General features: G+C 39.7%; 1 protein-coding gene across 2 annotated transcripts in view; it reads right to left on the reverse strand.

Moving 5' to 3' along the window:
- Positions 1–343: 343 nt before the first annotated feature.
- The window catches only part of Slc39a12 (solute carrier family 39 member 12), an 82,701-nt gene continuing 56,830 nt past the window's right edge, over positions 344–26,214 (reverse strand). For both annotated transcript variants that reach the window (XM_032884888.1, XM_032884887.1), the window contains 3 exons: positions 23,034–23,192; positions 20,764–20,951; positions 344–904 (listed from right to left, as the gene is read on the reverse strand). In XM_032884888.1, the coding sequence (XP_032740779.1) occupies positions 776–904; positions 20,764–20,951; positions 23,034–23,192 (476 nt within the window). In that variant the 3' untranslated portion in view covers positions 344–775. The remainder of the gene's footprint in view (positions 905–20,763; positions 20,952–23,033; positions 23,193–26,214) is intronic.

Raw genomic sequence — 26,214 nt, forward strand, 5'->3', positions numbered from 1 at the left:
CACACACACACACACACACACACACACACACCACCACCACCACCACCACCACCACCACCACCACCACCACCACCTGTTCTGTGAGAGCTGAGTCATTGGTTTTCTGACCATTGGTTTTCTTTGTTACCTTATTGATTAGGGAACTTTGCTGTTTGTTTCCAATTCTTCCCTACCACATATATGTGCTGACTCTGACAGATGGACAGGTAGCCATCTGTTGTATCCTTAGGACCTGCCAAGTTGATTATTTACATATACTGCTGAACCAGGGTTTGATTCTTCCAGTTGACAATGTTGTAGTAGCTTGTAAAAGAGGATTTGTTCAGAAGGTAAGAAAAGGTCATTGAAACTACCACATTAAGGCTTTATTACAATTCTATAATGCTATTTGCTTATGGTTTATAAATCACATAGAAAATAAATGTATTATTAACAATTAAAAACTAGCAAAAATGTCTGCTTCAAATACAAGAAATAAACATTCTTTTGTAGGGAAATAATATTTTTGCAGCTGGCTAGATTTCAGAATTTTCTAACACTAAAGTTTGTTAGGGCTCATCACAGTGTCAGAAACAAAAATAAAGATTTTAATGCAAGACAGACTCACTTGTATGTATTTCTAAAACATTTACAATACAGAATTAATAAGTTAAGATAAATGACACATCCTTTGTCTCAAATATAAATGCCAAATTTAGTGATGAGCATAGAGAACATGGAAGATATGAGATGTGAACATATAAATTCATTTTGGAAGGCATCAGAGATTCTTAACTTATATTTTAATATTCTGTTCATATACAGCTAAGAGCAAAAGTGAAAACCAGCCAAGGACCAATCCAACATTCTGCAGGAGAAACGTCATCCAGGGTCGTTGTGTCTGCACATGAGTCATTTCAGGAAGCTAAAAAAAGAACAAGAAACCAGAATAAGATCCAGATATATTCAACTACCGAGAAAAGATTTGTGGGAAAGCATGAGTGATTCTGTTATTCAGAACTTAATACCCTTCAACATTCCCCAAATAGTTACCCAATGTTTAGTACCTATTCTCAACATGAGTTTGAAATGTAAGCTAGCTGGAACCACTTGCTGATGTTGGGAAGAACCCTCTCATTGGCAGACATCTGAAAGTGACACAGCTGTTAACCAAAGCCAGCTTTCCCTTTATTTCCAGAATATGTTTAAATGTAAAATAGATAAGACATGGAAGGTACAGTTTCCCATTGTTCCAATGGGCTTATGAAACAACTAAATGTATTAGTATTCACAAAGCACCCATGTTTATTTCCTGTCCAAGAGAAGACCAAGATCCCCATGACATTTAGAACAACAAAGAAACCGTTTCCTGGGGCTGTATTTTATTCTCAAAGACAAGGGGATATAACTTCATGTCTATCAAACGTCATAGCACCATTTAGAAAGAAAGGTGCATCTGGGCTTCTGCAGTAGGAAGAATCTAGTGTTGTTGGACTATGTATTAGTTCAAATTCCTCCTTTCAAAAGGTCATAGAGAATGCCATAGCATGACTGTTTCCTTTGGAATGGGCAGAGACTCAGGTCAGTGTGGCCTGGAAATCTAACTTAACGTTGATATTGCTGAGAGCCTGCTGGATACTTAGCTGTGCCCTTGGTTTTCAGCAGATAGCAGTTATACCAGAGGTCATGGGCACATCACCCCTGTGATGACAATCAAATATATATTATAGTGTCTTTATAAGTCTATATATAGATTATATTGAAGTTTCTGTGTGTAGTATATAGCATTTATTCTTAGAAGCTTAGGCTTGATGCTATCCTTAAAGAATTAACAAAATGAACTGAACTTACCCAATATCTTTGAAAGTCAATAATTTTAAGCAATTTTTGATGGTTAACTCTAATGACAGGCAACCTAATTACATTGCAATTATACCTCCCATGTTCACTTAATGGATCATGTTTTGAATAAACTTATTTCCAAGTACCGAGTTAAGATTCCCTCTCTCCCTTAGTTTGCAGATGAGATGATTATCATTTGCTTGAATGTGGCTGAATTAGCAGCATACTCCAGCTGTAGTGGCACATTTCTGCCATCTCAGCACTTGGGAGGCGGAGCAAGAAGAATCATCTTCAACTACATGGAAAGTCTGAGGCAGCAAACTCTATCTCAAAAACTATGTCTCGAAAAACTCCAAAAGCAATCGTCTAATTTTGTACTGTTCTTGTCAACCTATGCTTATAGACCTGCTGCTTACTTACGGTGTCTAACACATGATAGAGAAGAGCACGCCTGTTTGTAAGAGCCACAGAGCTTCCGCCAGTAAGAAAATTGTTAATCCTTTATTCTATGCAGACGCCATCATGCTCGAAAAAACACCACAAATAGTAACAACATTCACATTGAATGTACTGAATCTACAAAATTGTACATTCTATTTGCTTTGCATATAACCCCATTTACACAGCCTTCCTTATGTTTACTCTGTCTCTCCTAATCTCTGTCTCCTCATAATCCTGCAAGAGATAGTTCGTAGCTTCAGTGGTATAGAAACAATGTCTCAGGAAGATAATAGCTCCTCGACAGCTATACAAGTGTGATGCTAGATCCAGGGCCAGAGCCAAACCAGCTCACTCAGGGGCACAAAGGCTAACTCTAACTGAAACTCATCTTTGCCTGCTAGGAAAATACTTTCCTATGTCATTAGAGAAATGCAAAATAACAACATTAAAATGTGCTCATTACATAGAAAACTTTAATTTTATATAAAGAAAATAATGAAAAAAATACAGGACAGAGCACAAATATGGAGGCATCTTTGCCACAAAGACAGCATAGCATTAGTTCTGTTTCCAAGACATATACTAATTAAAAATCTGCAGAGACAGACTGTCTTATGCTGCAGACATGAACAATGAAAATCACGTTTCAAAAGGTTTTACAAGATTTGTAACCTCATATGGGAGCTTTAATTTTAATATAGGCGACCTGTCTAAATGTCCCCTGTCCACTGCTAAAATGATTTGGCAACACAATGCAGCAAATTTGCTTTAGAGACTACACGTGGCTCTTTCAGCAAGATAAACATAATGGTCACAGAGTTTCTTGGACACACATCAAAATCCCAGAGAGTTCTTTGGAGAGTCTTTTTAAGAGGGACAGATGTAAAATGTCAAGGGTCAAGCCATATATAATTATCACTTCTCAGCTCTCAGAATCCACTCATAATCTTCCCCATTTCAGTCAGCAACTTTTCAAAGAAATAATGGGAAATTAATACTCAGGGGCATATATTTCTCTCTGTTTTGAAAATTCTTAACAAGAATTGAAACACACTCTTGTCACCACCAAGGCTTTCATTAAGAAAAGTCTCCTTTCAGGATAGCACAATAGAACTATAATATCAAACATTTTGATCATGCTTTGATATATAATGCAAAACAGGAGGTGAAATATGGATAGAGTAAATTATCGCCAAGGTGTACAGACAGGAAAATAATTTTAGCAAAACTATCTTTCCCAGAGATGTGCTAAGAAAAAGGGGTCTTTAGAGTTCTGCTAGAAACTTTAAAGCCTTGAAGTAGAAAAGCAATTTAACTCTTTCACGACCATGTCTCTGGTTTGTTAAGTTGCTTGGCTCAAATCAACATCTTATACCCAAGGGATTTTAATTTCCTGGGGAAAAATAATCTTTACCTAATGTCATTCTTTTCTACATGATCTTTTTGACAATATTTAGAATCATCATGAAGACACACCCTAGTGGCATGTCTATGAAGTCCTTTTCACAAAATTCTGAGGATACATAATGTGCGTGTGGCAGAATGAGCCCTTGGGCTGCCATCCAGAACTGAATACAAAGTAGAAAGTGAGCTGAATTCCAGCGCTCATTTCTTTCTGCTCCCTGAACACAGACACAAGGTCCCTCATGTTTCTGCCAACATGCCTTCTCCATATTTGTTAAAATTCCTCATATAAAATTCCAAACAGCTGGAAAAATCTGTAGAAAGCTGATAACATTCTAGACACCTCGAAAGTTAAGTCAAGCAAGAAATAAGCAATTTAACTGGATATTTAACAAGCATTAGTATTGGAGAAGCCTCCCAACAAAGACACTTGTAGAAACTGATATATTATGTTGGATTCTGCCATATTGCAATAGAAGAGCTATGACCAGTACTCCTCAAAATATTCCATAACTGACCTGAAAGCCTTCTTCCTGAAGACTAGCTCTCATAGTATCCAAAGATGTTATACAAGCTATCAAGGGAGAAAAGCAATTGACAGATGTGCATGGCTATGAAGCCCAATAACCACAACACCATGGCAAGTTATCTTAGGGTCAACCAATAGCTATTGGATTTAAGTCTCAGTAGGAAGGAATTTATGACTGGTACTATTAACCTAACTGACTACCGCTGTCTGGAGGTCATAAACATTCTGCTGCTGTCTCTTTCCTAAACCATTATAATTTCTAACTGCATTCCAAATTCTTGTTCTTATACTCAGAGATAAGAATACCTCTCACTCCTCATCAAACTTGTTTTTGCAACAAATGAAGGTTATTGCAGAGATTCACAATGTGTACAATGTTCTATGTGCAGAGAACAATAGACAGTTTTAGATATATCAATCTCGACTGATAAATCTACAATATAATCCTGACACTTAAGGCTTAGGGAACTTGTGATAGAGTGGGCACAAAGACTGTAACAGTCAGAAAATCATGTGGTCTATTGAAACATAATGTTATCCACAAAAGACAGAAAAGTTTTGACAATGAAATTTCAAGTTTCTGGTCACCTAAGCAAGACCACTTCATACTGACATCAACTGACATGTCAACATAGATGGGGGACTCTCACAAGACCCCATTCACAGATGAAGACCTATTGGTAATAGGGGTGCTGAGAGAAAGAGACTCAACCTTCTCGGGGGATAAGCCCCCTGACAGGCTATCCAATTCCAAGTGGTCAGCCCTAAACACATACACGTATGAGCAACATCAAATGGACCCAGCAGGATATGTGAGCATGTGTGTTTATGTGCTCATAAGTGTATGTGTGTATGTGTTTGATGTCTACAGCAAAAATCAAGGAAAAGTTCACAAATTCAAGAAGACATTAGAAGAAGTAGATGAGGGAGTGAGAGAAATAGGAATTATGTAAATACAGTAAATACTTAAAAAAAATTTTAAGTTTCAATTATAATAAAGTCCCACAACAATTGAAAATTAAGGAACACTAACAATCTAATTCTAGGAAATTTTAAAATAATGTTGAAGGGATGAAAAAGAAACACAGATCAAACATACAGATCCATGTTTCTGACTCTGGTGACATGGCCCAGGGTAAAGGGCTTTTTGAGCAGGCATGAGAGCCTGAGTTCAGATTCACAGTCTCCACATTTAAGAAGAGAGCCAGGTGGTTAGATTTTGTAATTCCAGTACCAGAGGATGATACAGCCAATCTTTCCAAAAACATGAACCCTAGGTTTGGTGAGAGAGTCATAGAGAAAGACATTCAATGACAACTTCTGGCCTGCAAATGTTCATGCACAGGCAAGTGCAGCAGTACACACACACACACACACACACACACACACACACACACACACACACACACACACACACACATACTCACACACACACACAATTGCATATACAGAAAAAGACAGAGAACATAAATAATCTCTTAGAAAATAAAGTGAAGGAAAAATTAAGTATGCTGTTCTTTACTAACAAATAGCACAAACAAACATACCTTATGACAAAAGATAAAATTTCTCAATAAAGGGAACAGTGTATGAGTCAGAAACATCAGTCTACACATAGGTATATAATTAAAGAATGAGTGAGTGAAATTAAATTGCTTTTCTTCCTGTTATTGCACTATTACCACACAGTGGAGAGTTTTAGAGAGTAGACTTGATATTGTTGTAAATTTATTTTGCAACTTGAAGACAAGTGCTAATAAAGAAGGATTACAAGGGCTGAAGGAATGGCTCCGTGTTTAAGAGCACTGGCTGCTCTTCTAGAAGACCTGGGTTTGACTCCAAGTACCCATGTGGCAGCTCGCAATTGGTAGTCACACCATTCCATGGATTTGGCCCTTTTTTTAGCCTCTGTGAGCACCAGGCAGGCATACAGTACACAGACATACATGTAAACAAAACACCTATACACATAAAATCTTTTAAAACATCATCAAAGAACTAAAAAAATAAAAAAAGGATGCAAAACTTCCTGCAAAGAAGAAAAGATAGAGTCATAGAATGCTGTTTTATGAACCAAAAAAATAATGCAGTAAATGGTTGCAAGAGGAAAATGATAGCACAGAACATGTTCAGTCCTTAGAAGGGGGGAAAAAATAATCAAGGGAAGTAGAGGGTGGGAGGGACTTGAGAGGAAGAGATGAGGGAGAGGGGAAAAAGAGGGACAGGATTGGGTATGGGTAAAGATGGAGGAGATGGACAGAGGGTCAGGAAATTGAACAGAGCTGTGTAGCAATGGGGGATGTGAAGCTGGGGATAGCAACCAGAAAGTCCCAGATGCCAGGAAAGCAAGAGCCTCCCAGAACCCCATGGGAACGACATTAGATGAAATACTCCACAAAGGGGAGGAAGAACCTGACAAGACCATATCCAGAGGTCAGGCATAGCCCCCCGGTTGAGGGATGGGGCCACCCACCATCTCTAAAATTTTAACCCAAAGTTGCTCCTGTCTAAAGGAAATACAGGGACAAAGAGTGGAGCAGAGACTGAAGGGAAGGCCATACAGAGACTGCCTCACCTGGGGATCCAGCCTACATGCAGACACCAAATCCAGACACTATTGGGGATGCCAAAAAGTGCTTGCTGACAGGAACCTGATACGGCTGTCTCCTGAGAGCTCTGCCAGATCCTGACCAATACAGATGTGGTCGCTCAAAGCCAACCATTAGACTGATCACAGAGACCACAATGGGGGTCTGTGAGGGAGGACTGAAGAAGCTGAAGGGGCCTCATCTGGCATCAATGGGAGAGGAGGCCCTTGGGCCTGTGAAGGCCCAATGCCCCAGTGTAGAGGAATGCTAGGGTGGTGAGGCAGAAGTGGGTGAGTGGGGAACACCCTCATAGAAGCATGGTAAGGGGGCATGGGATAGGGGATTTACAGAAGGGAAACTGGGAAAGGCTGACTTGCTCAGCTTGCTTTCTTATAGAACCCTGGACTACCAGCCCAGAAATGGCACCATCCACAATGTGGCCTGCCCAACCTTGATCACCAATTGAGAAAATGCCTTACAGCTGGATCTCATGGAGGCATTTCCTCAAGGGAGACTCCTTTCTCTGTGATAACTCCAGCTTGAGTTAAGTTGACACACAAAACCAGCCAGTACCTGTGTTATGAGTGTTATACCCTTCCCTTCCTGTTTGTTGTTCACTATAGGGAAAGAGGCTCATAAACCTACTTCAAAAAGCAACTCCCATAGTCTGTTTTCCTTTAGTTGAACTTCAGACATGGAAGTATCATGGCCGTAGCTCTATCAGCTAGCACAAATAGGGCCTTAATGTGCATCTCCAAGTCTATGAAGACAAACTAAAATGGCAGTATGCCAGAAAACTATGTATTGATATGAAAAAGGCATGTAGATATGGGAAAAAATGTGGCTGGCATACATTAAAAGAATGAAAAGAAAGAAAGGAAGAAAGGAAGAGAGGGAGGAGAGAGAGGAAAGAAAGAAAGAAAGAAAGAAAGAAAGAAAGAAAGAAAGAAAGAAAGAAAGGCAAGATGAGCAGAGAGAGCATGAATATATTTAAGGGGTACGAAAATACCACGTGTAATATGACAGTGATGATTTCTTGTCTTAATGTATCTGTCAAAATCCATGAACACAGAAGACTCCCAGTAAATGCTAATACAAACTGTGCACTTCGAGTCACATTAACATGTCAATGGTCAATGTAGGGTCAAAGATTTTAAGAATTATGCCATTTCAGGATACTGATAGAGGAGTGAGTATATACATGTGGGGCTGGAGGCAGAGAGAACACTACATTCTCTCTGCATTTTCTGGTATTTATTTTAGGGGTGTTGTTTGGAGGGTTTGGTTTGTACTTGTTAGTAAGTATGGACAGGTGGGTGCATATGGAAGCTAGAGATAGATGGCGATGTCTTTCCTCAACCACTCCCCACCTTCATTAATTAATTAACTAACTGTTTGATGTAATGCATGGGTGTGGTGTATTATGTGTGGTAATGCTCATGAATGTGTGTGTGTGTGTGTGTATTTGAGTGTGTGTGTGTGTGTGTTTGTGTGTGTGTGTGTGTGTGTGTGTAGCTATGGATCTTTATTAGCTCTTCACCTTATTACCTTGCAACAGAGTCTCTCCCTGAAAAGGAAGATGACATTTTCATTGAGGCTAGCTAGCCAGCAAGCTCTCAGGGATTACCGTCTAAGTCCTCAGTGTTAGAGATATAGGCCCATGCAGCTATACTTAGCTTTTATGTGGATACCAGGGATTCTAACTCAGATGCTCATGTTTGCAGAGCAAGAGTTATCTCCCAAGCCCCTGCCCTCTTTATGTTTTGAGACAGAATCTTTTAGGAATCTGAATCTCATCGATTCTGCTAGGCTTGATGGCCAATGACCTTCAGGCCAATTTCCTGTCTGTATTCCCCTCTCAAACCCTACCCTATGCTAGGATAACAGGTTTGTGCACCATGTCCAGCCTTTTCTTTTGGATCTGGTGATTGAATCTCAGATCCTTATGCTTTTCATGAAGGTACTTTACCAACTGAGCCATCTCCCCAAATCCTGTTTTTGGTTTTCTGAGACAGCTTCTCATTGTGTACCCAAGGTTGACTTTGAACTGCCAATTCTCCTGCCTCAGTACAGCAGGGCTGAGATTACTGATATTTGCCACCATAACCTACTTTATATCAGCAGAGTTCAACCTCTGGGTCATGATCCCTTTGGGGGTTGAATATCAGATATCATGCATATCTAATATTTACATTATAATTAATAACAGTAGCAAAATTACAGTTATGAAGTAGTAACAAAAATAATTTTATGTTTGGTGGTCACCACAATATGAGAGGTTGTATTAAATGCTGTTGCAGTGATAACAAGGTTGAGAACCTATGATCTATATTCTATTATTAGTTTGATGTGATTCTAAAACTGAGAAATTTATAAGTAAAAAACCATTTTTCAGTTAGCCTAGCCTCATTTCAAATGTTCAATGACCTATGTGAGTCTTCCACTTGGGTAGTACAAGAAAGAAAGCTGCTTCTCTATGCCCAGTGAAAATGAAGGACACAGTCTTACTTCTACAGGAGCTGTACCTGTTTAAAGGATACCAGTGCTGTGAAGCTCTGTGTTAGCGTGTGTGTGTGTGTGTGTGTGTGTGTGTGTGTGTGTGTGTGTGTGTCTTCTGTCCTATAAAAACATCCATTCTGCTTCATGTATTTTTGAAGTAGAAAGAAGAAAAACATGTAGCCTATTCTGAATTACTGTGATGGGTGTATAAGTGAAAAGCTAGATGGTACTATTGTTACATCATCTATTAATGTTCAGCAAAAGAAGAGTTGACTCAAGTATTTTACATAACATTTTACTTATAGCAATAAGTGGATTTTTCTTTAAAAAGATGATAATCACTCCTGTAAAAATTCACTAGAGCATGTTCCTGTATTCTAACACATGGCAGAAAAAAAATGAAGAAAAGTTATTTCCAACCATCCACTCACTTGTTTTGGAACAATACTCACATGACATTCAATTAAGTTTCATCTTGAGTTTTGAAGTATAGCTATTTACTCACACCATGTTATTTTAATAAATGATAACCAAGACACCTGGAGTCCCTCCATTAAACAAGAAGATAGATGAATATGTTCCTTAGTGGCAGCCAAATCTTGCCTGGTTTTTACAAATATTACAATATGTTTAATCCTTTATATTTATGTACTATCTTCAAGAAAATCACATAAAATCATGATCCGTAAGTCACACCTTGCCATGGATTGACATTGGGAAAATTGTTCATATCAGTGTATCCTTCTCTGTCTGAATAATTTAAAATCAAAGTAGACTAAAATGTATATTAGCTAATCCAAGTCCTGATTTCTGTTTCGAGCCAGTTTGAAGAACATAAAGGTTTTATGTGATTGCTATAGAATCTTCTAGGCTTGTAAATGTATTTCTCATTTACTCACTTGTATTTACTATAACATTATATTATCTAAAACTAATTCCTTACAGGATATATCCTTTCATTAAGAAAATAACTTCTTGGGGTTGGGGATTTGGCTCAGTGGTAGAGCGCTTGCCTAGCAAGCGCAAGGCCCTGGGTTCGATCCTCAGCTCTGGAAAAAAAAAAAGAAAATAACTTCTTATGTAGTATCTATACCTTTTTAACTCCCAAAATATTAAATATAATTTGAGTTAGAACCTAATCTGACACTGCATGTAAAAAAAAATATTTGAGATTCAAAATTACAAAATTCTTTAAAAAACACAGAAGATTCATGAAAATTGACTTATCATTTTTTTCTAAGATATGAAACTCATAGGTATGAAGAGAATAGTAGACAAAGTTAACATTATCAAAATTTGTCCTTATGCCCACTGAGCTCAACTTGGCTTTGGCTCTCATCACTTCGAGGAAATAAAAGTGACATTTTCAGACAAGACATACTAAACAGACTGAGTAGGTTACACTTATATTTATATTTGTGTGGTGTGGTGTGTATGTGTGTGTGTGTGTGCGCGTGTATGCGTGCATGTGTGTGTATATGTTCATGTATGTATCCTCAATAACAACAATAAAAGAATCACACTCAAGGTTGATCTCTGGCCTCTTCATGCACATATGTATATACCTGAATACATGAACATACACATAGACACACCTACAAAGAAATAAAATAAAATGATGTTGAGTATACAATGAGAGCAAAAGCCTAAAAAGAAAGGATATGGTTCAATTTTATAGTCATGTGATGAGAATTGAAGTCTAGACATATGTCTTTTTCATATCCTTCTTATCAAATTTTCTATCTTGAAATAATTGTAACAGTAACTGTTAATGTAATACTTGCTGAACTGTGGTAATCATGAAACAGGCTAGATAATTATTGCTAGTTTATTTATTGGCTGAGTTTAGTAATCGAGTCTTGCTTTTTTGGATTTTCCCATAGGTTTTAAAGACAAAGAATCTTAAGCTCAGAATCAAAGTATGTTGTGTCCTTTTCTTTCACAGGAAGAAAATTCCCTGGAAACTGAAAGATGCTAGAGGACACAATCTGGCTCTGACGTCACTACTGAGAGACACTTCTTTTTTCCTGAGCACAGTAACTAATAAATTCCTCCAAATAATGTCCTTCACTCTGGCTTTTCATCTTTTATTATTACCTAAGACATGCATTTAAAGGAAAAGCATTGATACTCTTAAAAACGATGACCCATTGTAAAGGAACATCCAAAAATATGGGGCAAGATTCAGAACACTGTGGTATGTTGATTGGTGGGATTGTGTGTAGGGAGTAGGATTGAAACCTGGGCGTATAGTCATTTCTTAGTATCCAGGAGATGTATATTCCAGGGATTCCCTCCAATGCCAAAATTTGAAGATGCTCATGTCCCTTACATAAAATAATTCAATATTTTCATATAGTCCATATAATTCAATACTGTACATCAACTTTAGGTCATTTGTAAGACCTGAGAAGAAAATAACACAAAAATAATTGTTGTTCTGTGCTGTTTAGAGAAAAAATGACAGGAGAAATCCTGGTGTCCAGTGAAGATGGAATTCTTTCCTGACTTCTCTGGTCTGTGGTTAACCAACTCCTTAATGGTAAAGCTACAGCTACAAAGAACTGCCTGATTTGCCTTGGATTTTCAAGGAAATGGTACCTGAATTCTTCTTTCCATACTGCCACCTCAGTGACTTTCAGATCTCCAACATCCACTTGTTCTATTAACACAGTGGACCCTGGGCAGTTGTCCAGTTCCCCCAATTCCAGGGACATCTCTAGTTACAACTGCAGTCAGAATCCCTTGAGGTTTCTACTCTCTTGTTGCTATAGAAACTGACTACAGAATCTAAAATCTTAGGAAAAATGCCTGAAGGTTTAAGACTTTGCTTCAGCTCCAAAAATAAAACATCCCTGGCATAACCATGTATTTTTAAAAAATTAATTAACTTATGTATTATAGAATACACGATAGTCATTTAAAAACAAAGCTTCTCTACCCAAACTGCTGAAGACGTTACTTTGAGGGTTCATTTTTCCTTACATCTACATGATTTATTAAATTGAAAGATGCTGAGCCTGAGAAATCCTGTACACTTTCAATTCTGAGAATTTTCTCAGAAGGAATTTTAGTTTCTCAGACAGAAAAAGATGCATTTACAAAGCTGTCTCCATTCCCAATTACATCTAAACATAAGCTGGTACCAAAGGGATGGATTCGTTTTCAATGGCTGCTATTAACAGATGACCACAAACTGAGTGCCTTGAGACAACAAAAACATGCTATCTTACAGTTCTGTACGTCCTGATCTTAGTATGAGTCTTGCCAGGTTAAAATTCTTGTGCTATCATTGCTGGGCTCCATTCCTAAGCTTCAGGGAAGAGTCAATTTTCTTCTCCTGTCTTCTAGACTAGAGAGTACCCACTCCCTGGCTCCCGGCCCTTTCCTCTGTCTTCAAATCTCACAATGCTATATAGCTCAGACCTTCATTTTATCATTTTAGCTTTCCCTCCCTAATCACAGTCTGTTCTAGGCTTTCTATTGTCAAGACTCATTTGCAAACACTTAAACCTTTGTGACATCTCCAAGTCCTTTTTGACCTTAGATAATATGGTCACGGAACCTTCTAGCTTAGGGGGAGTTATATGTATATAACTTCAGTAGAATGTTGTATGTACAAAGATTATTTCTCATAAAATATTTGTAGCAAACGGGAGACTATGAACAAAACGTCAAACTAAACGATCTGGTTATAATTAAGGTTTGGAGCAAATATACTATGAAAACAGAAGGAAGGAATACTGAGGATGGAAAAGTGTAGACAGAAATGGAAAGAATATGGAGTGTAGAAGGTAGTTTCGTAAAACTAAGGATATATATATAGATATATAGATATCTATATATAAATATATATAGATATATAGATATGAATGAAGAAGCCATATGGAAACTCATTACCTTATAAGCTAATTGAAAAATATTGGCAAAGTACTTTTTAAAAGGCATGCACGAATGGGTAGTACTGATCCCAGAAACCATGGTTTATTAAATATAAATCCAAGTGCCAGATATGGAGCCCTACCCTAGGAGTAGTTGGCCAGGAAGGTCCCAGAACTCCCTGTCCACAATAAATTGAATGGGTTATAGTTACTGTCATTAGTTGCCCACCAGAACTGAATGTTTGGAGCCTGATGCTGAAGATATCACTTATTTTGGCTACAGAATAAAAGAAATCCTGGCTAGAACTGAACTGGAAGCTTGCTCCCTGGTGCCTAGCTTTTGTTGTGACAGAAGTTGCTATGTGGGCACCTGGGGAAGGAGAGTGAGTGATGGTCTTTCCCAACGTTAGCCCTCACATGCTACAATATCAACTTGCACAGCAACAGATGCTTGCTGGTGTAATAATGGCATGATTGTTACAGGGGAAACCAACTGATTTCTGATTAGATCTGAGGCTTACTCCGTAAGAGGGAGGGAGTTCATACCTAGTGCCAAAGACCTTATCACAAAGCCAGCCCATAGCTGGGAGGACATATAAGTACTAGGAGTGAACCTGTTACTATTGTTGGCTATTGTCAAATTGCCTCAAAATACCAAGGCTAGTGCTATCCTGCACATTAATTTTTAAAAAACCAGTTTCTCTTTGCAGCAAACAGCATCTAATTCAAAGAGTCATGTCTGCTTAAGGTGCTGAGAACTAGTCACTGTTGAATGCTCATGATTAAATGGGGCACCCATGTCCCTCCTCCATGTTTCAGGAAACATTAAGAAGAAAGGGTATAAATAATGGGAGAACTCCATGATAGAAATGAGGCATAAAATGCTAACTTATTGGCATGACATGCTGTGGCACTCACAAACTCACAATAGCTGTGGATACCCACATATAGCATTCAGAAAACAAAGCCAGTAAACAGCTATCCACAGATGGGGGAAGGGCTTATGGGACCCCATACCACCCAAGGAACCGAATGACTATTCAGAGTTTTTTGGAGAGAGGAAACCATTGTCTTCAGTGTTATAAGCTCCAATGAGTTACTCATCCTCCAGTAGACAACTTCATAACCATGCCTGCATGCGGTCATGAAGAGAAAACAAAACGGAAAGACAAGAAAATGGGATGGAGACTATATCTAGAATATAATTCAGAAACAGAGGGCACACCTGTGATCCAGATCTTGAGGCTGGAAGATACAGGCTTCTGACCTGGATCTTGACATGGAGACCTTGAGGCATATTGGCCATGAAAAGCTTAGGCCCACACAAGATAGTACAGGCCTTTAACTCAGGAGAGTGAGGTAAGCAGATCTCTTGAGTTCAAGGTCAGCCCGGGACCAAGCAAGCTCCAGATCTATGCGCGGTGGTGCACACCTTAATCTGGGCCACACCTTCTGCTGGAGACCTACATAAGGACATTGGAAGAAGGAAGATTCACTCTTCTTTGACTGCTTGCACCTACTTGCCAGCACATCTGTTGGAACCCACTTCTACAAAAGAGCAGCTGGGACAACTGAGAAAGTACTCGATTCCTGGACCTCCCACTTACAGCTGCCCGTTGTTGGACTGCAGACTGTAAGTCGTCCCAATAAATTACCTTAATATAGAGAGATATTCCATAACATCTGTGACTCTAGAGAAGTCTAAGATAGTGCTCTACTTCTAGAGCTGTGCTTCACCTCTTAACGTTTCTAGTAACTCACAAATCATCCAACCAGCTGTGGGCTACGCATTTAATATATAAACCTGTCACCCATACGTCATATTCAAACCACATCAGAAATCAGGCCATGAGTGTGAGACCATTATGGTAGAATTAGTACCATTGTAAGAGATGAGAGATTGAAATTCTAAAACTCCTACTCATAGCTGGATCCCCACACAAGGACATAGCAAGACAACATCTGTCTGAAACCAAGAATGCTTTGACCAGGGACCCAGTTGGCTAAAACCTTGACCCTGGAATTCCCAGTCTGTACTACTGTGATAAGTACATTTCTGTTGCAAGGTCCACTTAGATGGTGGTGTTATGTTACAGCAGCCTAAACTGACAAGAAATATTTGAATATATGTGTAGCAAAGTGACAGAAGCCCAGACCCATGAAACAACATTGGCAGAACTAAGAGAAGAAGTAAGAAAACTCACACAGACTGGTAATTTAGCATTAGACCAGTGGGAGAAATCAGGAATTAATTTGAAAATTTGACTCATACGATTAATCAAGTTGACTTAACTGGTGCTCTCAAAACTGCATATCTAACAACTAACATAGATCAAAATAGATCGTGTGGTATACAGGTCTCAAGACATAACTGTGCACTAATATAAGAAAACATACCTGCTCTACAATTCCACTTAATTAAATCAGCAACTGAAAGACATTTAGATTTCAAGTATTACTCAGACAATATACTTCCATATTATGCATGCATCAAAAAAAGAAAACAAAATACATGAGAAATTAGAAAACACTTCAAAGGAGCATACTGAAAACACAGACTACAAGGGGGTCTGTGAGTGACGCTTTACAGGGAAATGTCTAGCTTTAAATGTTAATGTTAGAAAGGAAGCTTTGAACCCCATGACAGATATAACATTCTACCTCATAAAGTGAGGAAATAAAGAGAAAACAACATCCAAAGTATAAAAAAGGTAAGACTAGAAATCACAGCAGAAGCAACAACAACAAATCACAAACTCTTGACACCTCAACACGGCTAGTTTTCCACTTGTTATGCTTGTGCTTCCTGTTCCTATAAACTTAGTTGGTACCAGACCAGAGACCTTGTTCCCAGAGACAGAGAGGCAGAGGACATAACAGATCCCAAGGAACTAGAAGCTATGACTATAATTTGAGAATCTGGGGAAATCCACTCGATGTTCAACCAACAAAGAAAGTTGCTATGGTGATGGGCACACTCATTGTTGATTACAATAAGAAGCTGGGAACTGGGAGAGTCCTTTGAGTGTCCCTTGGGCATCCGAATCCAGCAGTAGTGAGCAGGCTATTAATGGGAACATGAAAGTTAATGACAAGGGCTCAGACCTCTCAGTGGCAACTGGATTGTGCCTACCAGGAAGGAAATTCAATTTGGGCCATGGGCTATATACAGGTAAGGAGAAACAAGTTTGTATTCTGGAATCTAAGAAGATAAATAGCAAATAGGACCTCAAGAGCAGCAATGGATTGGACATTTTCTAACTTTTTGTTAAGTCCTCACGGGCATTTTGGCTGGCTATTTCCAGAAAGAAACCTTGGGTAGGTGGAACTTGAAATTAAAATGAGGGCACTCACACTTCTGAGTGACAGACGGGGACATTGTTAATGGCTTTTACTTACATCACTGTGTACTCTCCCATCCCCATCTCTTAGCCCACCAAGACCCTGGAAGATCAAGATTTAGTCTTGCACAGTTCCTTACATTCCTTCCATTTGTCCTGGGATGTCCCTGATGTCACTGGGCACCCCAAGAAGACACCTCTGTCACCCAAGCACAAAACTGTGGAGAGAGAATGTCTATAGGAACATCTTTGGACAATGGGAGAAAGGGGCATAACTAACCCCTTTTAAAGCTGAGGGGATGACTCCATCGGCGAAGTGCTTGGCATCTATGCCTAGAACCAAAGTTTCATCCCTAGCTCCCATATAAAAAGCCAGGTACAGCGGCGTGCACTTGTAATTCCAGAACCAGGAGGTAAAGACAAATAGATCCTGGGGGCTTGCTAGCTAGAGTAGCCTAATCAGTGAGCCTCGACTCTGAGGGAGTGACCCTGCCACAAAACCAAGATGGGCTCTTTCTGAGGAATAACACCTGAGGTTGACCTCTGACCTCCAACACACGCACACGCACACGCACACATACACACGTGAGGCCGTGGGGATGTGTGTTTTCCTGTGTCTTTGCTTTGAGGAAAATCCAGTTGGGACACTGATCTTCTTCCCCGTATATTGATTCCCCTGACCATACAGAGCTGGGGTGATTCCTCATGCCTTTTAGAAAGGATTCAAGACAACTTGGAGTTCATGGGTTTGGATAAGGCCACCCCACGTGGGAGAAGGGAGGCTGGCAGTTTTCCCTGGGGAAGACTTCCTTCCAACTTGACCTCATGGCTAGTGGCCCCTTCTTGCCCACAGTTCTTCCTCTTTAGGAGTTTCACTTCTTTGAAACAAACAAACAGGCAGCACAGGCAGCTGGTCTTTTCACATTAACTCTCCTCAGGGCAAGCCCGATAAACATAGAGGATTAGCAAACTGCATTACCCATGATGGTCCCTCTACCCTTCAGTTTCTTTCATTTATTTTCTTTGCTGTTTTACAGTCTCTGAACCATGTTTTCCTCTTTCTAAATGACAGACTGTTTTGTTTGGCACAGCCCCAGAGTACAGAAACAGTTAAAGTCGCCACTATGTGAAAGATCTGTATTTGTTTAGAATTTACTCTGAAGGCCGTGAGAGCAAGGGACCTGGATTTTAGAAGCAGCCCCAGGAAATTCACAGGATTTTCTTTCCTGTCTTCTTGCCAGGGTGCTGACTTTTTTTTTATTTTATTTATTTTTTTTATTTTTTTTTGTCCAATGGCAAGTTGCAGTAGGGTCAAAATTTGTACTAGCTGGTCTCTCCTAGGGTATCAGCCCGCCTTGCTTTTTCTCTTATCCTTACAGGATACACAGCAGGAACAGTGATGGGGAAATGGTAACATTACTTAAGCTTCCAAATGACAAACGGGACAAATAATCTTCCTCATCTATTTTGGAAATATATATATAATCTAGCAAAGAAAGGGGATCAACTCTGTACATACACATCGATCATACCTTGAAGAGCAATCCAATCTAGCTTAGAAAACAAAATAAACTTCAAAAAAATACCGCGACCGTCCACAACTGCCCCAGAAGGGACCAAAGAGTCAAAAGCTGAAGCAGGCGGCTGAGCAGTGAACTTGAAGATGTACAAAGGCGTCTGAATGATGGGTAGCGCACCTCAATTGAAAGGAAAGTGGTGGCGTGTTAGAAATCCCGATTCCTTACTTCAGAAGGACCATGGAGTATCAGTGACCTCAGGCTGGGAGGCAAAGCTTAGAGGTAGAATTTGATGTCCTTTTAGCTTCATTATCAAAATTAAGATGTTTTGTTAGCATGACGAGCAACATTTAGAAACATTCGTAAACATAGTGTATGCCTGGTGTTGACTTAATCCACTTGACTCCCCGCGGTTAAGAAAAGCTGCCAGGCAGGAAACCACTGAACTGAGAACGGGACCCCTGTTGAAGGAATCAGAGAAAGAATGGAAGAGCTTGAAGGAGCTCGAGACCCCATACATGTACAGCAATGCCAACCAACCAGAGCTTCCAGGACCAAGCCACCACCCAAAGACTATACATGGACTGACCCTGACTCTGACCCTCAGAGGCTGCAAATGAATATCCTAGGGGAGCACCAGTGGAAGGGGGAAGCCCTGGGTCCTGCTAAGACTGAACCCCAGTGAACTGGGGACTGTTGGGAGAGGGCAAAGCAATGGGGAGGGTTGGGAGGGGAACACCCATAAGGCAGGAAGGGAGGGGGAGGGGATGTTTGCCCGAAACCTGGGAAAGGAACAATATTCCAAATGTATATAAGAAATACCGTTAATAATAAAAAAAAAAAAAAAAAAGAAAAGCTGCCAGGGATCAGGAGCTCCGGGTTCAAAAGCTGGCGCTCACCATGGGAACCGCTCTGAAATCTGCCCTCTTGGACACTCTGGTCCTCTGGCTGTTGAAGCTCCACTTCTTGTTCTCTTATTTTTTTTTTCTCTTAGGGAACAACTCTTTGTACTTACTTCCTGGAGAGCAAATTACCGGGTACTGCATCACCATTAGTCAATCCCTAAGGATCTGCTCCACAAATCACCTTCAAGACTGTTTATTTTGCTTGATCTTCTCCAGGATACAGGGAATAACAGAATTTGCTTTTGTCCACACATTTCCGTTTTCTTTGCTGTCTTCTATCTCAGAAGAAGGGGTGATAATTTAGCTTTTACTCTGAGGACTTTTGCTTTGGTTTTGAGACAAGGCCTGTTGCTTAGGCTGACCTTAAACTCTTTATATAGCCGCGGATGAACTTTTAACTCCTGATCCTTCTGTCTCAATCTCCAAAGTGCTGGAATTACAAGTGCAGATCACCATACCAGGCTTATATACTACAGGGGAATGAACTCTGGGCTCCGTGCATGTGAGCCAGGTAGGTATGTAACTCACTGAGGTATATCCCAGCCCCATCCTGAAACTGTTTAAAATTCAAAAAAGTCTAACAGAGGGTGACTTTAAAGAAAAATGGCCTATCTTGTAGAGAAGAGAATCACAGGAAGGAAGGAAAGTAAATAAGGAAAGGAAAGAAAGGAAGAAAAGAAAGAAGGAAAGGAAGAAAGGGGCAACAAAAGAGGGACAGAAACAGGTGGTAAAATTTCCCATGCTCTAATTTTTTTTAAGAGATTATAGAGAATGAAAATCTCAATGAGCAGGTTTTTATTATACATAGCAAGAATTTTAAGAAATACATTACTTATTTAGATACCAAATGGCTGTCATAACCTTTCTTATTTCACCAGAATGACAGGCCTCCCATATTAAAAATGGACTACTTCGTAAGACACGTGGTTGGTTGTCAATCTAAATGACAAATTTTGTTGACACTGTTGTGCTTAGGCAGAATGGCTGTTTGAGAGAACTTCCATTTTCAGCTGCAAGTCTAGGATGTGTATATAGACACAGAGTGGAGTAGCACAGTTGGTTGTAAGTCTAGGATGTGTGCATAGACACAGAGTGGAGTAGCACAGTTGTCTGTAAGTCTAGGATGTGTGTATAGACACAGAGTGGAGTAGCACAGTTGTCTGTAAGTCTAGGATGTATGCATAGACACAGAGTGGAGTAGCATAGTTGTCTGTAAGTCTAGGATGTGTGCATAGACACAGAGTGGAGTAGCATAGTTGGTTGTAAGTCTAGGATGTGTGTATAGACACAGAGTGGAGTAGCATAGTTGGTTGTAAGTCTAGGATGTGTGTATAGACACAGAGTGGAGTAGCATAGTTGGCTGTAAGTCTAGGATGTGTGTATAGACACAGAGTGGAGTAGCATAGTTGGCTGCAAGTCTAGGATGTGTGTATAGACACAGAGTGGAGTAGCATAGTTGGTTGCAAGTCTAGGATGTGTGTATAGACACAGAGTGGAGTAGCATAGTTGGCTGTAAGTCTAGGATGTGTGTATAGACACAGAGTGGAGTAGCATAGTTGGCTGTAAGTCTAGGATGTGTGTATAGACACAGAGTGGAGTAGCATAGTTGGTTGCCAGGTTTGAAGCTATGATTACAGCCTTCTACTTCCGTGACTGTCAGAACATCAGTATTTTCTGAGTCTTAAGTTATGTTCCAGTTTACCTTTTTACTTTTCTATATTCTCTCTATCTACATTTTATAATACCTATGACTCTCCCATTTTAATTGATTTTTTTTCCTCCTGGTTTTCACATTTCCGGTGACAGCAAAACAAGACAGAAAATCCATAATGCTTACCATCCCCACCAAGGATAAATACAAGAACATCCCAGCAGTCACTGTTAAAATCCAGTCTTGGACACGTGGATCAGCAGACACCGAGAGACCAATGTACAGTCCTATGAAGGCTGTCAGGGCACTTAGGAAATTCATTAGGATGGCAGTCCTGACGGAGAGTCCAGAGCTTAAGAGCACAGCAAAGTCTCCTGGAGTTTGGGGTGGGGGTGAGAAAATATGCCACCATCACTTATGTGAGAATGCTTCTGATAAGTTCATGTATTACTTACTTGCTTTTAATTCCAGCAAATGGAACTGGTTTGAACAGTAAAGATGAATGACCAGTTAGTTAAGCACAGTTCTGGGGCTCACCACCCAGATGAAGTCGAGAGTGGAGAAGCTCTATACCTCTGCCTAAATATAAGCCATTCAGAGAGGTCTGTGACATGTTCTCCAAGCCCTGACACTCTGTGGCATTTCAAAATCAGATAAATGCAAAACAAAGACACCCTCTACCCGGGAGTTTCTGAGTTGGCTGCTGTTGTTGCTTTGTCCTGGTTCCTTGCCTCAGGAATCATGATACTCTATAGGTTTTCATGACTTACTTAATTGGGTTCTGTTTATAGGGAAAGAGGAAAACTACTTCATTAGACATTTTTAAATCCTCAGAAAGTTAATAAGAGAAACAAAAATCTCTCTTTAGAAAATGATGTTCTACCTTCATGGTCAGGGAACACCATACTTCGCCATACCTTTGTGACAAAAGATGGACATTCTACCTCCTCTAGAGTGTTTATGTCTCAGTCTCCACCATCCCATAGAGTCTGAAATTAAAGAAACACGTGTGGTTCCATTCCCTAATTCCATTGCACAGCAGGTTCCAGAAACAGCTCTTGATACAAGCACACTGGCCTGCTACATACTGCTATACTGCAGGGGATGTGAGGTTGAAAGTCAAATACCAGGCCACTAGTGTAGCAACTAAACACATGACTATAAGGTGTGATATACACACCAGTTAAATTTTAACGGGCACAGAAAAGACCTTTAATAGAAGGGGGTCAATAATAATCATAACTGGACTTTGGGGAATGGACATTGGAACACAAGAGGGTTGGAGTGTACAGGGACAACATGAACTCCGAAATTGAAAGCAGAATGAGCCTCCCAATTTTTTTTTCTTGCCATGATTATACACCTTACCAAAAATCTTTAGGGAGGACAAGATTTATTTTGTATTATATCAGGCATCATCAGAGGATGTTAAGGCAGCAACTCAAGGAAGACCTCGAATCAGGAATCCTTGGAGGGACACTAATTGGTGGCTCAATCCAGTTTATGCTTAGCAGCTCAGTACCCCCAGATCAGGGAATGATGCTGTCTACCATGGGTTAGGCTCTCCTAGCCCATCAATGAACAATGAAGATGATCCCTCACAGACATGCCCCCAGGCCACCAATCCCATCTAGGCCATGACTCAATGTATACACCCTTCTTAGGTGACCCTAGGCTATGCCAACTTGACAATTAAAGCTAGCCAGGTAGCTAGCAGGCCTCTCTCTAGTAATCATGTAGACAGCTCCCCTCTTCTGACTCCAGGCCTGTTTTAGAAATCCTTATTTTAGTTAGTCTTGGTTCCTAGGAAGCAGGGTTGGTATACAAGGTTACTAAATTATACAGTCAAAAAAGATCTTATGTGTATCTGATACCATATATCTGTTGCTTCCATTTTATGCTTAGCTTTAATTATTCTGTATTAATCATGTTGATTTATGCTTTGATTTTCATTTAAATGTGTTATCTCACAGAGCCATCTTTTTTTTTTTTTTTTCCGGAGCTGGGGACTGAACCCAGGGCTTTGCGCTTGCTAGGCAAGCCCTCTACCACTGAGCTAAATCCCCAACCCCACAGAGCCATCTTTTAACACAGTGGTTTCCCTCTTAACGTGTTTCCTATATTTAACATGCAGATTTTGGAGTCTCTGCCAAAGTTCTTTAGAATGACTTCTCTGAATGCCTCCCTTCTATACTGAATCAGCTGGAATCCCTGAGGCATAATTCCGAACCCTGGGAAAAGAAGACAAAGAGTGTATTTGAACTTTATCTCGGGGTACATGTTTTCGTTCCTGTCGAATGTCTTTTGTTTTGTTTTGCTTACTGTTTAAATAAATAAATAGATGGGAAGTGACTGAAAAATGATATTACCATTTTTTATTATGAGTCTGGAGAAGAACTGAAGCAAACTACTGGTGGGGATGGACTAGGGCTCCCCCAAGAAATGGGAACACTTACCCATTTCATGTGGAATTTCATGACACAAAATAGCGATTGTTGTGGTCACTCCTGACTCCAATGAAGAAGAGAAGGCTGTGCCTATTACTAGGCCATCTGCAAAATTGTGCAGGCCATCTCCAACCAGGACCATAACAGCCAACAAGCTGATGGCTTTGCCTACAGAACCAACGGAAGGAGTGAGATGACTAAAGTAGCAGGAATGTCATTGTTCCTTCACATCCAAGCACCTTTCCCATGTCCTCTAACCTTCTCACCTCATTAACAGTCCCACTATACTCTGCTTTAAAGATGAGGCAGAACTGGGAATAAACTGCAGTACCCAACAGACCTGCTTTTTAAATTGCTTTGACCAAGTGTAAATAACAAATTATGGGCTGACATTTGGTTTCTTCATTTTATTGAGCTAAGCTACGGTGGTTTGAATTAGACTGGCCCCCAATAAGTTCATATATTTGAAGACGTGGACTCAATTGGTGAAACCATTTGGTAAGGATTGGGAGTTGTAACTCTACTGAAGGAAGAATTACTAGGGGCGAGATTTGGGGTTTCAAAGGCTTGCATTATTCTGGGTGCCTCTCTATCTTCTACTTGTGCTTCGATTGAAGAGCTCTCTGCCATTCTTGCCATTCTTGCCTTCATGCCTTCTTCCACCATCATGAACTCTAACCCTCTGAAGCCATAAGTTCAACTAAATGCTTTCTTTTTTTTTTTTAAGTTGCCTTGGTCATGGTGTTTCGTGACAGCAGTAGAAGAGTAGCCAATACATATGCCAAAGATGAGAACAAAAGCAGTGCTGCACACCCATGAGAGGCAACTAATATCTTTTCCATCATGGTCTTTGTAAGGCATTTTAACATCGCTTAAGAACCATGCTGTGTGCAGGGCGCTGATGACCTGTGCTGTATTCATATGCTGAAACCTGACTTTGTGATGTGATATTAGCACACCAGTGGAGCCTGGTGGGAGTTAGGTGATGTGTTAGAGATACTACCTTACCACACTCACCATGTGAGAGCTCAATGTGAAGATGCTATCGATGAACCAGAAGGTGAGAATATTCCTGCCCTGCCTTAACCTTGGACTTTCAGGTTCAGACACTTGAAAAGAAACTTCTCTCACCTGTATTACCCACATGTAGAGATTTGTTAGAGCACGGCAGAGTTAATGTGTCAACCCTGTAGGGTACCATTCACGTGCTGCTGACCACCCAGAGCTGCTGCTCTTACCTTGTTGGTCTTCCATTAGTCTGCTCAGGGTACTTCCTGTCATCATGGTATTGTTGTATTGCCTAATGTGACTGGGTTAATGACTCTCCTAAACTGCCTTGTTTGCTGCCTAAATGTGACCAAAACAGAACCACAATTGACTCGTCTGGCTCCCAAATTATCTTTGTAGCAATTACTCAGTGTGCTTGTCTTGGTGTAAAATAACTTTCAGTATCAGAAGTTAGATACTGAACAAAATGAAAGAGACGGTTTTTTGTTTACATAGTATCATATTATATTATATTGTGCAAGCTATCTGCTTAGGAGTTGATAAAAATAAATGGCTTATAATTGGGTTTTAATAGAAAGAATATTGCAACCCAATTGTAGTCTTGAACAACTAACAAAAAAAAAAAAAAACTTTGAGAATAACACTTGTTCTGACAGTAAGCTACCTGGGTTATTTCAGTTAATGATACAATATTTACCACTTACCACAGTCTAAAATTTCCATTTTCCGCTTCAAATAAGCTGTGAAAGAGGTGTAAGTAGCAGCTATTGTCACTATTGGAACTGAGTATATTTTCCAAACAATTTTACTTCGTACAAATAGAAAGAACTACTTTCTCATTCATTGGCTATTTATGCCCTAAGAATGAGAGGTACTAGACAACAACATGACTTGGTATTTGGCATTAGTAATATAATTTGATACACTGTATATATTATTAAGTGATGACCATAGTTAGAATTTTCACCAAACAAGAGATAACTACATTGACTATGTTACAAAGATGGCCTATGAAATTTACCTCTGAAGCTCATATTTATTTGCAAATATTAAGAATTGAGCTGGGTAGGCATGGTGGAGTACACCTTTGTTCCTAACACTCAGGAGGCAAAAGCAGCCTGGCCTACACAAAGTGAATTCTAGGATAGCCAGGGCTATTCCATAGAGAAGCTCTGTCTCAAAAACAAACAAGCAAACAAACAAACAAAGAAGTGAATTAATATACCAGGGTATAAGTCAGTGGTAACGCTCTGGCTTATATGAAGGACTAGGTTTAATCTCCAGTCTGAAAAAGGGACAGATAGAACAAACTTATGCCTTTTCAGGGTTTACTAACTCGTTTAATCCTTTGTTAAAACTGGAAAGTGTTCCAGAATTAATTAATCATAAACACACAGGATATGACACCATGAAATCACTCAGCTGCTTCTGCCAATTCTAAAAAACAAAGTTTCTTTTTATAAAGTAATTTAATTTAAAGTGATCATTTATGGCATAGCTGCCTGGGGAAAAAATTGTTTTCCTTATGCCCACAGTGCAGTTTTGATACGGATAGAATACATTCAAATGCAACAGCTTCAGAGATCAAGCCCTCTCTAGGAGACTGTGTGGCCTGTTTTCATTGTCTCTCACTTTATCATCTCTGATTAAAGGCCTCCAAATGTCACAATATGCATATAGAAGACGACACAAGGCAGGTATGCACACTCGCATGTAAGCCACAAAGAACACACTGTGCATCTGTGTGTACTCAGCAAGATCTTTTAAGCCTTTAGGAGAAGATAAGCATTTGCCGGCAATTTAATAAGCCTGATACAAAAATAACTCTGATATTAAACCTTTGTTAATGTGCCTGGCAGTCTCCAGAGTCACGCATGTCTGAACTATCTGAGATATTTTTCCACCACGAAGCATGGCCTAGAACTAATCTGATTTGGGATTTTGTTTATTTAAATCAGACCGTGGATAGGATTTTCACATCCTGTCTTTTGAAATACAAGTTGAATCCCACCAATGAGGTAACGTGAGACAAATAATCACAGAGTCAAAGCTAACTCGGTGTTTTCCTAGTAAACAGCAGCTGCATATTTTCACTTGGATTTGCTCACTGTTCTTTCTGTATGCCAAGCTTGATAGCTGTAGTAGGAAGATGATTGGCACGCAATGGTTGCTGCTCCCTGGT

This window comes from Rattus rattus, chromosome 14 (assembly GCF_011064425.1).
Source record: "Rattus rattus isolate New Zealand chromosome 14, Rrattus_CSIRO_v1, whole genome shotgun sequence".
Taxonomy (NCBI): Eukaryota; Metazoa; Chordata; class Mammalia; order Rodentia; family Muridae; genus Rattus; species Rattus rattus.